General features: G+C 50.8%; 3 protein-coding genes across 3 annotated transcripts; 2 read left to right on the forward strand and 1 right to left on the reverse strand.

The window, feature by feature from the left end:
• Positions 1 to 2,148: 2,148 nt before the first annotated feature.
• N7482_010815 (Zn(II)2Cys6 transcription factor domain-containing protein) lies at positions 2,149 to 3,817 on the forward strand (the record flags this gene model as incomplete). Its single annotated transcript, XM_056692929.1, has 2 exons — positions 2,149 to 2,455; positions 2,520 to 3,817. The coding sequence occupies 2 exons, from the start codon at positions 2,149 to 2,151 to the stop codon at positions 3,815 to 3,817; spliced, it is 1,605 nt and encodes a 534-aa protein (XP_056538130.1).
• Positions 3,818 to 5,088: 1,271 nt separating this feature from the next.
• Positions 5,089 to 6,024, reverse strand: N7482_010816 (NmrA/HSCARG family protein; the record flags this gene model as incomplete). Its single annotated transcript, XM_056692930.1, has 1 exon — positions 5,089 to 6,024. The coding sequence occupies one exon, from the start codon at positions 6,022 to 6,024 to the stop codon at positions 5,089 to 5,091; it is 936 nt and encodes a 311-aa protein (XP_056538131.1).
• Positions 6,025 to 6,881: 857 nt separating this feature from the next.
• Positions 6,882 to 8,242, forward strand: N7482_010817 (Gfo/Idh/MocA family protein; the record flags this gene model as incomplete). The annotated part of the gene is made up of 3 exons (XM_056692931.1): positions 6,882 to 6,988; positions 7,051 to 7,184; positions 7,242 to 8,242. The coding sequence occupies 3 exons, from the start codon at positions 6,882 to 6,884 to the stop codon at positions 8,240 to 8,242; spliced, it is 1,242 nt and encodes a 413-aa protein (XP_056538132.1).
• Between the last annotated feature and the right edge of the window lie 2,743 nt (positions 8,243 to 10,985).

The following is a 10,985-nucleotide window of genomic DNA, read 5'->3' on the forward strand; positions in this document are numbered from 1 at the left end:
TTATCCGCCACAACTGCAGAAGAATTTATCTAGCTCAGTATGGCTTGGTACTTTTGTTTATTGCCGACGTAGCATTCGATCGTCGCGTAAATCTTGTCAATAGTTCGCCTATAGGAAGAGGTTTGCGTATCTCCCTGACCAAACAGATCTCTGGGGAAAAAAAGAAAAGAAAAAAAGAAAGAAAAATGTCGCTATGTATTTGCCTAGCAAATCGTTTCAGCCATCACGCCATGCCAGGGGTCTGTCTTGGCCAAGGAGGAAGTCCAGACACTATGCAGACCAATCAGCAATGTGGATACACCCGATCGAGCAGGGCCAACAACCCTGCTAACATCTGAGCTGCTAAGCTGCAGCTGGTTGATTCCCGCCCAAACGGTCGAGGATGGGTACGGCCAACACATCCCAGATCTTACGAAAGAGGCGCGGTGTTGTTTGTCGTGATCGACAAGCACGCGTTCGGCTACGTCCAGATATGGCAACCCGCATTCTCAACAACCCGAGAAATGTGGGAGTTCACCCTGTCCCTTGGGCCCACGTTACACCGGTGTCTCCACCTCACAGGCATTCGCATGCTGATTCCATTGACGGCCTCGTTCAATATGACTACCAGAGCTGCGATTAAGCAAGCCCCTCCCTCATGCAGAAATTCCAAGGTGGCTTAGTGGTGCCTCCCATGGCCGATACTGAAGAGATCTCTAGCGGTAGGAGGCCCAGCTCACATCTATAACAAGGTATCACCGGTTTGAACCCGGTAGCCACCGAACCCTCTATCCCTCGGGCTAAAGGACGACCGCGACGGAGGGGTTGTTGGACCGGATTGCACGCCCATTGCCAGGGGGAGATAGGGGGTTTATGGAGCACAGTTCTCATTCATAACTCTCCCTCTCGCTGTCTCTATACGTAGCTTAGTTGGAAGTTTCTCTGAAGGTTTGTGAGGCTTTCCCTTCAGGGGTCACCTGCCTATGCATGGCGATGCAAAGTCTACGCGGCAGGTGGGGCATAATACAACCCGCAACTTCTACGGTCTCCTAACGAGGATGCACGGCCGGTATCTAGTCATCTCAGAAGTCTATATAGGGCCCGAAACGTGGGAAGCTGCATTAGACTATAATAGAAATATCACATCATCATCATCATTATCATGCAGAAATTCCAAATCAATTCCTTGCAGGTGGCCAGGTGTGTTGCCACCACTCCCTTTTGGGTAATTGGTTTATCAAAGGATTGGTTTATCAAAGGGTATCATGGGGCATCATAGGGCATCACAAAAAAGGAAACCACGTAGTTGATGGTTGATTGTGACGTTTGATAAGCCACCATTCGTTTCATCCCGCGTTTTTTAAAGTCTGTGCTGCAGCACGTATTCCGAAGATTATTACATGCATGCGCAACGCTATCCCATCAACACTCAATCTGTTCACATGGGCCGGGCCGAGCACCCCCGAACCCGAAGTTCAGGGCTCGCCGTTAGTGTGGAGAGCGGAGCTCACGAGAATTGAGTCTATTGGCCATTTTTAGTAATACGAGGATTAGTCCGCATTGAATGGGAAGGGGGTGGGGGAAGGAGAGAGAGAGAGAAAAGAAGGGCAAGAAGAAGGAGAGATGAGCGAGAGGTCTCCCTTCGTTCGGCTAGTCCCAATCTGGTCCTGAACAACCAGTCTACCTCGATTAGTTAACGTGCTCTCGAATCCCTGAAGCATTGCTTTCGCAGAACCGGGTCTTTTTCGGATTGATCATGGGTCTTACGGGGATCGTAGATCGTGCGGTTTTCCACCTTCGAGCGCGGTATGTCGACAGAGGACCTGGTGGCCTTGTAGATCGTGGGGTCTACTCGAAGATACACAGCTTTCTTCAGACTGCAACAGTCGCGCACACTACCAAATCATGATACGAGGAGGCAGTGAGAACGGAACAGACCCACCTAAGACCAGCCACTGAGGCGGATACGATGCATGCATGACTGAAAAGGTGTGATTGAAGGAATGAAAATATCCAAATGGGGCCGAATGGGTGAAATCCTATCCGTTCAATAGCATTATATGGGCTTATTCCTGTCTTCACCTTTTCACTTTGTACCTTGAAATCTTCCTTTGGAGTGTTTCGGAGATCTGGTGTTCGCAATCGCACTCGAGCCCCCTTCCATCAACGATGGCACCACCTGCAGAGGAGCTTGCAGCTGCAGAAACACCACCTGCCCCATCCACCCTCCCTCATAGACAGTCATGTGACCGATGTCACAAGCAGAAACTCCGGTGTATCCGGGAAAGCAACACCGGCGTATGCGACAGGTGCCTGCGAAAACGGGCACAATGTGTGTACAGCTTCAGTTTGCCCAAGGGTCGTCCGACGATGTATCGGTCGGGTGGGCCAAATGGTATGGCACGTCGAGGGGCAGCCAACGCGTCTGCAAATAGCCACCCAGCAAGTCCGCCAGCCGAGTCCTCCGAACCTGTTGGTAGGTCCTTATCAATCCTAGTTCGGATCAGTTAGGCAATTGGAAGGGGTCTAACATCGAGAAGCATCAGGTAGCTACGTCAACGTCGAGGACAGTAACATGATGAATGGAGATGCGGTTCCAGTGGCCAATGCATGCGGGGATGAACACCCCGTATTGACTGGGGTCATGGAAAGTGACCCAGCGTTGGCACATTTGACCTGGGACGATATGCAACTGGACACCGGGTGGAGCACCCAGGACGCCAGTCAAGTGGACAAGTTATTGACCTCGATCGATGCCTTTTGCAACGATGGCACACAACATGGACCCAATCCAAGTTCTCCAGACAAACTCCACTTTTCTCCAAATCACGCCAACCTCCATGCATATGATCATCCCCAGCCTCATGGTGGTATGGACCAGAATCACAATGGCAGCGGCAGAGACCAAATCGACGTGGGTGGTGGCTTGATGAACCTGGGTCTGGACAAATCGACTCCCATGCCCAGTGTCGCCCTGAAACAGCTGTCCCAGCTCAGCGCAAACCTGGCCTCATTGCGGAACGCAAGCTATAATATGGCCAAGGCAGCAGAAGCGTCCTCGTTCCACTCCACGAATGACAAACGATCCGCCTTGATTGATGATTCGGCCTTCGACTTCGTCAGCGCATGGCTCGTTCATGGCCATGGGTTTGGGAGCGTGAACGAGGATTCTCTAGCCCATGTCACTTCCAATAACCAGGTCCCTTATCCGACCCTGGTCCCTGCAGCATATGGAACCAGTCGAATGCTGCGAGAAGCCTTTTGTGCCTCGCACAGGCTGTTGGAAATCCTGGGACAATTGCAGTTTAACCTGGTGACTGACCCTTTCCACTCTCCCTCCATGACTCCACCACACAGGCCGTTCATGGGTGTTTCTGGCCAAGACGGTGTGTCGTCTGTGCCGCCCAATGGCATTGAGTCTTCTGCTCGACTCGATCCAGATCAGAATCACGGAAAAGGCACTATGCAAGCCATTCACCACCTTGTTTTGGCCTGCGATGTACTACTTCTGGAGATATATGTGGCAGTGCTCATCGTGATACAACACGATGTAGGCCCATCAGCAAATGTACCGGCTCTGGGAGACGTACGGCTAGTGCTAGTCGTACAGCTCTGTTCCTATCTCATTGAGCGCCAATTGCAAGCCGTCGATGCCTACCTAGCACCTCACAGTCCTTTCAAATTGCACGGGGGGGCCGGGCTGAGTAACCCGAATTTTGACATATCGGGGATAGTTGGGAACCCCTTTGACAGGGACAGAGACGTGTTGAACGATCTCAGAAACCAGGTGCGGCGGAGACTCACCCACCTGCGTCAAACCCTGCGATGTAGCCTCTAGGCAGCATGATATCTCATGAGAATCAAAATCATGGGAGTCTCCCAAGAGAAATGGGGGGCGGAACGATTTAATAATCTTGTTTCGCTACACCTTACCCGAAAGGGAACATCGGCTGTGCGTTGTTATTTGTCATCTCTACGCCGACTCCTTGTTCCAAGGCGACGATCTGTGGGCAACAGGGCTCAGCTATCCCGGGCTTTGAACAACACTAGAATGTTCCAACGGGTTCCGTTTATAAACCCCGTCAGGGTGAAGATCGACAGGTCCCTGAGGCCACAGCCATGGTGGCCAGTCTTGTGATTTCGAGATATTTTGGTATACGTTTTGCTGCTATTCACCTATCACCGGTGCTTTTGGGGCTTTAGAGCATAGATCTTTAGAGTATACCTGGCTTTCACTAGCTTTCTTGTTACTTACTAGGATATGACTACTCCGTTACGAAGATATGATAAATTTAAATGATACAACCCATTTTATATTCATTACAACGTCATTCATACTGCTAGGCTTGCTTAGAAATCATCTTCGCTAACCGATTTAGCTTTTCGGTGACCTCGCCCCACCATTCATCCCCCTAGTAATGTCGGTGCCTACTTGTTTCAAGGCATATATATACAGGTCAGCCGGCGGACAAGAAGTAGAAAGAGAGCTAATAAGGGTTTTGTTTACGTTATTTGTGTGCCACAGTATGGCTAACTTCTCGACGGCGACCTACTACTTACTATTAGTTGATCAAGCCTAGCTCTTTATTGACGAGGCTGCTTTCCCTTCCCTAGGGTACTATGTATATATATTGGAATATGGTGGTGGTTAAAAGTGGGTCGGGAAAAACTTGTGACCACCTATTTAACTATGACTCGAACAGGATTCCAAATACTACGATGATGATGGGCAGCCTTGCCGACGTGCAATAGATTCGCTAGATACTAGTATTTGAATTGCATTTTTATATCCATTTCACACAACTGCCATCTAGTATACTGCGCTTCTAGATGCCCGTCATTTTGAGGGTTCTGCTCTCGTTCTCTAGGGTTTCTAGGGTTTACGCCCTGCTCGCATTGGACCTGTAAGCAGAATTAAGAAATAGGTACGTAGTAACTTGAATTTCATGGTAATCTTCAAACTACGGAATGGTGAGCCGATCGCGGTGAAGCTCAGTCTATGTATGCAGTTCATCAAGTCTAGGCACCGTGAAGTTTCACTGCTGTATGGTAAACTTAATTGTATTTGTATTTCTTTGTGTTCTGCTCTATGCAAGCTGAAGGTGTTCTCTACGGAAGCTGGAAGGGGTGTCTCTCCAGGTACTCCTCGAAAGTGGAGAGCTTGCCCCGGGCGACCGCCGCAGCCTCAGCAACTAACTCCTCCGTACCAGGACCGAAGTATCCATACTCATCATAGAGGCTAAAGCCCTCCGCAAAGACATCCTGGAAGAAAGGCAAACTTGCCTTAAAATCGTCGACGGAGACCTGCTTGTAGACGATGGTCTTGCCAGAGCTCTTGGATAGGAGAGCGGCGATCTCTGTGATAGTGTATAGCTTTGTAGCGCAGTGGAGTCGCTTTCCCTCAAACTTGGTGGGATCAGCAAGGATAGCCCCCGCGAACTTGCCGGCGTCATCGACCGCGTCAAGTAGAGGAAACTTCGCCTGGGGCGATATATGGCGGGCCATCACATAAGTACCATCATCGGCCGTTGTGGGGAATAGGAAGGGTTGCGACTGGTAGTTCTCCATAAATGACCCAAGAGATAGAAATGCGCTTTTGATAGGAAGTGTGCGAATATACTCCTCTGCGGCAGCCTTAGCATCAAAGGGGACGACCGCGGTGTATTTGCCTTTGGAGATATCCCGAACGGAGGGAAGAGTGCTCCAGATAATATATTCGACGCCTTGCTCCACAGCCACATCGGCGATCCGTTTCGCGTTGCCGAGCTCGACTTGGAAAGCGTCGGGGCCGAGGGAAGGAGTGGTCATGGCGAAGACAGTGTGCACACCTGTCAAGGCCGTGGCCAGAGAGGTAGAGCTCGAGATATCGCCCTCCACAACCTCGACATTCTTTTTCTTCAACTCCTGGGCCTTCTCGGAGTTGACATCGCGGGTGACGGCGCGGAGCTTGTACTGCTGGGAGAGCTCTGGGTCATTCAGGACATGGTTGAGGACTGAGCTGCCCTGCTGACCGGTGGCACCGAAAATGGCGTAAACTTTAGACATGTCGGGTTATCGGGGTAAGCTGGATAAAGGAAGAATGGGAAAACAGAAGACGGAAGGTTCAATGAGGAATTTCAATTTGGGGCATTAGGGAACAGTCGGCGTAGGTACTTAAGATCGAACCCGTCCATGATGCATCGGACTAGGGGTTCAGTAAGGCCGAGGCTTATCAATCACGCCAATTGGGGGCTGAAAGAAACAAAGAAACATCCCTGCTTGAAATCAAATCACCGACCGCAGCAGATGCACATTCCACACTTGAAGAAGTAAAACCATCATGCCCCATTCCAATCTTTTGATTGAAGCGGTAACTTTACGTCTCCTACGTCGTATCACACCAAGTCAGATCTGTTAAAGCGATGTTCATGTTTAAACGAATTGATCGGCCTCTTTTGTGCCAACCGATTGGCTTCAGATTGGTTTCAGAAATTCGGCCTTTTTTTACGTCAGCATGTTTGATAAGCGATGTCTAGATTCGGCCATTTCGCTCCGCCATTTTGTTGATAGTGCGGTTTCCTGCAAGATAAGGTCGGCGCTAATTGATGGGATCGACCCATTGGATGGTGACATCCTGGGATGTAGGTATTCCAGCGCCGGCGGATAGGCCAACCGAAGAGTAGTGTCGAATTAAGGAGTAAAAGCCCGACGTCAATTGTAAGAACGTGAAAGAAAAGTAAAGCAGCATGCCTTGCGTCTATTGACCTTCCTTTGTAGACATTTCATTCTCAGCTCATTCCACAAATCAAAAACACAAAACCTGCACAACCTGCAAAATCCGCCCCCTCCCCCCACTACTGCGCGTATAGCGTATACTCTGCCTGAGGCTGCCTCTATCCAAGTCTCCAACCCAACCCCCCAGAATGTCTGTATCGCAGTTGTTACGCATCTGGTGGGCCTTTGATCCGCCCAAGATCGAGAAGAGTAAAGATGCCCTCAAGTTTGGTATTCTGGGAGCGGCAAATTCAGCGTGAGTAGCATTCGACACGAAGCCAACATCGTTGCAGTATAGCCATGACTGACAACTCGCAGTGGTATGACCTTGACCATTCCCGCCAAGATGCATCCCGAAGTGGTGCTTTACGCTGTGGCTGCTCGTGACCGAAAGCGAGCGGACGAGTTCGCCAAGAAGAATGATATTCCCGTCGTTATGGACACGTACCAGGGTGAGTAGTCTCCTGCATCTCGTCTCTTCATTCCTTTTTCTGACCATGTCCTGCCAGAACTTCTCGACGACCCCAATGTGGATGTCATTCTTGTACCTCTGCCCAATGCCCTGCACTTTGAATGGGCTGTCAAGGCCATCAAAGCCGGCAAGCATGTTCTTCTTGAGAAGCCGTCGGTATCTAACGCCAGGGAAGCCGAGGTTCTTTTCAACCTCCCGGAGCTTGACCAACCCAACGCACCGGTCCTGCTCGAAGCTTTCCACTATCGCTTCCACCCCATCTGGTCCATCTTCCGTTCACTGATCACTCCTGCCGATGTGGTTCATGTCGATACTTATTCAATGATTCCCTGGTGGATGGTCACCAAAGACCACATCCACTTCAAGCACCACCTTGCGGGTGGTACCATGATGGGAATGGGAACGTACAACTTCGCCGCCCTGCGTCTTATCTTTGACGACGAGCCCGTTGAGTGCTTCTCCGTCGACACCAAAGCTTTCACCGAAGGTGTCCACCATGACTGCGACTATGAATTCAAGGCCAAGTTCCGCTTCCCGAACGGCGGAATCGGCGAGGCATACAGCACCCTCCAGGGCCCCACTTTCTGGCACCCATCCTACGCGACGGTTACCCATAAGAAGGTTGAGGCTCCGGATGCCAGTCTCCCTCCTTCCCAGCAGAAGTTCGTCACTCGTGAAGTGACCATCAATGGATGGTGTCACGCTATCTTCTGGCATCGAGTTGATGTCAAGGAATCCTTTGAGATCCGGGACAGGACTGATGGCAAACTAATCAAGAAGTGGACGGAGAAGCAATCGCAGAAGGCCTACAAGCCCCGTGACGCTACTGGCGAGATTTCCAAGCTTGATGGCGAGGATCACTGGATGTCGTTCCGGTACCAGCTAGAACAGTTTGTGAACCGAATTAAGGGTCGCCCCACTCAGTACTGGATTGAGAGGGAGGATTCGATCAAGCAGATGAGGATGCTTGATATGGCATATGAGAAGAGTGGACTCGGATTGAGGCCTACTTCCAAGTACATTGCTCATGTCAATTAGCAGCAGACTGTGAGAGCACCGTGCGCGGTAGCGTGTGAGTGGGTAGACATTGCGAATGAACGAGAAAGGCATTTTCTATTTTACTTTCTAGAAATTAATATATTCCCTCCTGTGGTAGAAATCTTCATGTGAGTCCCGGGTGCACATCTGGCAAGCAGATCGGAGAATGTCAATAAGCACCGAAGACAGGTTGAAGATAAGACGTGATCATCGGTTACTAGGATACGACAATTGCCGAGTAGTGCTTTCAAAAGTGAATGACCAGCACGGCATCTTGACAAGCACCATAGGTAGTCCTTCCTCTGTCCCATGGGACGTGTAATATAGAGAAATTCGACAAATGGAGGAACATGTGAAAAAAATAAATAATACACATTATGACAAGTGGATGGATATTCTACAACATGACCTAACGAACAAGAATCTGGCAAACAGGCAGAATCAGTGAGAGCCTGGCTACCCTTTAAACCCTCTAGGGATGGGCTATTCGCCGAAAATCATGTACCTTGGGAAGTCATGGTTTAGTAGAACTGTACGTAAGGCTTGAATGGAAGGGACCTATAGCCTCGTGTCCTGCTGCATGCTATGCAACCCTTTCGGCTGAAAATACATTCGGCGGATCCGATACTTCCCAGTAAATCACCTACTTAGATAGCGGAGAGAATTCCCAGGCCAAAACTTAACCTTATTGGTCAACCAGCACCGTCTGTGTCGGGGCTCGTCTCCACTGGTTGTGTCGGCGGAGAGTGAGAGGGCATATGAAACCTTTGATCTGAGTCGCTGGTCGGCGACAATGATAAGGGGCAATTAATCAATGGAGAGTCCGAACGCAATCTACTTCCATAACGGGGCTCAAAGATCTTTAATAATAGAGTACTTGGTTCTGTTGCCTGCCATTCGAGCTATACACGAGCCCAACTACTGCAATACCCATGCCATAGACTTCGCAACCCTTGGGAACTTCAATTAAATTCCTCCTCCCGAATTTCCATTCCTTCCAACACAAAAGGAATTTATCTTCTATAGAAACACACATTCAGTCTTCAGAGATGTCGTCTACGCAACCCGAACCTGTTGCTATAGTGGGGAGCGGCTGCCGCTTCCCTGGAGGTGCCAGTTCATCTTCGGCATTGTGGGAGCTCCTGAAGAATCCTCGCGACGTGGGCAAGGACATCCCCCCGGAGCGATTCGATGCTACGACCTTTTTCCACCCAGATGGCAGCCATCATGGCACATCCAATGTCCTACGATCCTACCTGTTGGAGGAAGACGTGCGTTCATTCGACGCAGCCTTCTTCAACATCAGCCCCAATGAGGCAGACTCGATGGACCCCCAGCAGCGCATCCTGCTAGAGACCGTTTACGAAGCCCTGGAAGCGGGAGGTCATACTCTCGAGTCCTTGCGGGGATCAGACACGGCAGTTTATGCTGGAACCATGACTGCCGACTACAATGATACCCTGACCCGGGACCACAACACCATGCCGAATTATTTCGCAACTGGCACAAATCGAGCAATCATCTCCAACCGGGTCTCATACTTCTTTGACTGGCATGGGCCCAGCATGACCATCGATACCGCTTGCTCGTCCAGTCTGATCGCCTTGCACCAGGGTGTGAGGACCCTACGTGCCAACGAATCGCGCATCGCCGTGGCATGCGGCACCCAAGTGCTTCTCAACCCGGAGATGTATATCGGCGAGAGCAAGCTGAAGATGTTGTCCCCCAACTGCCGCTCCCGGATGTGGGATGCAGATGCGGATGGCTACGCCCGTGGCGAGGGCGTGGCAGCCGTGGTATTGAAACGGCTTAGTGATGCAATTGCCGATGGAGATCACATCGAGTGTGTTGTCCGTGAGACCGGGGCCAACCAAGACGGCTTTTCCAATGGGCTTACAGTTCCCAACTCCGATGCCCAGGCAGCGCTGATCCGCCAAACGTACGAGAGAGCTGGTCTAGACCCTGTGAATGACCCTCGCGACCGGCCACAGGTGAGTAGAAATAATGCCCTACACCATTAGATCTGGTGTGCCCGGCACGCTGACACAAATCAAACAACAGTTCTTTGAAGCCCACGGCACAGGTACTCAGGCAGGAGATCCAAGGGAAGCTGCCGCTATCCACGACTGTTTCGGTCGACACATTACCAGCTCGGAGTACCCTCTGTATGTGGGATCAATCAAGACCATCATTGGACATCTTGAGGGCTGCGCGGGTCTCGCTGGCGTTCTCAAGGCCTCTGGCATGATTCAGGCCGGACTGGTGGCTCCGAACATGCTATTCGAAACCCTCAACCCCAAGATCGAACCGTTCTATAAGGGCCTGCATGTTCCCACAAAGCTTAGCACTTGGCCTGCATTAGAAGAGGGAGTTCCTCGCCGAGTGAGTGTGAACAGTTTTGGTAAGGATACTACTCCACAGGAGATGTTTCGTCTATCCTGGCAGCCTCAAGATGCTGACAAAGACAGGCTTCGGTGGCACCAACTCCCACGCCATTTTGGAGTCGTACAACCCCCCCGCGAGTCCTGCATCATCCGGTCCGTCTTTGACCCCGTTTGTATTTTCAGCGGCAACGGAAGGCTCTTTGATCGCTCAGTTACGGGCCTTTTCTGACCACCTGAAAATTCACCATGATACTATCAATCTCTCTGACTTGGCGTGGACTCTACACTCCCGCCGAAGCCAGTTGTCGACCAAGGCAGCTTTCTCGGCATTGACAATCGAGCAGCTCGCGTCGAAGATC

The sequence above is a fragment of the Penicillium canariense genome (assembly GCF_028826845.1).
Source record: "Penicillium canariense strain IBT 26290 chromosome Unknown utg000009l_segment0_segment0, whole genome shotgun sequence".
In the NCBI taxonomy this organism is placed as follows: Eukaryota; Fungi; Ascomycota; class Eurotiomycetes; order Eurotiales; family Aspergillaceae; genus Penicillium; species Penicillium canariense.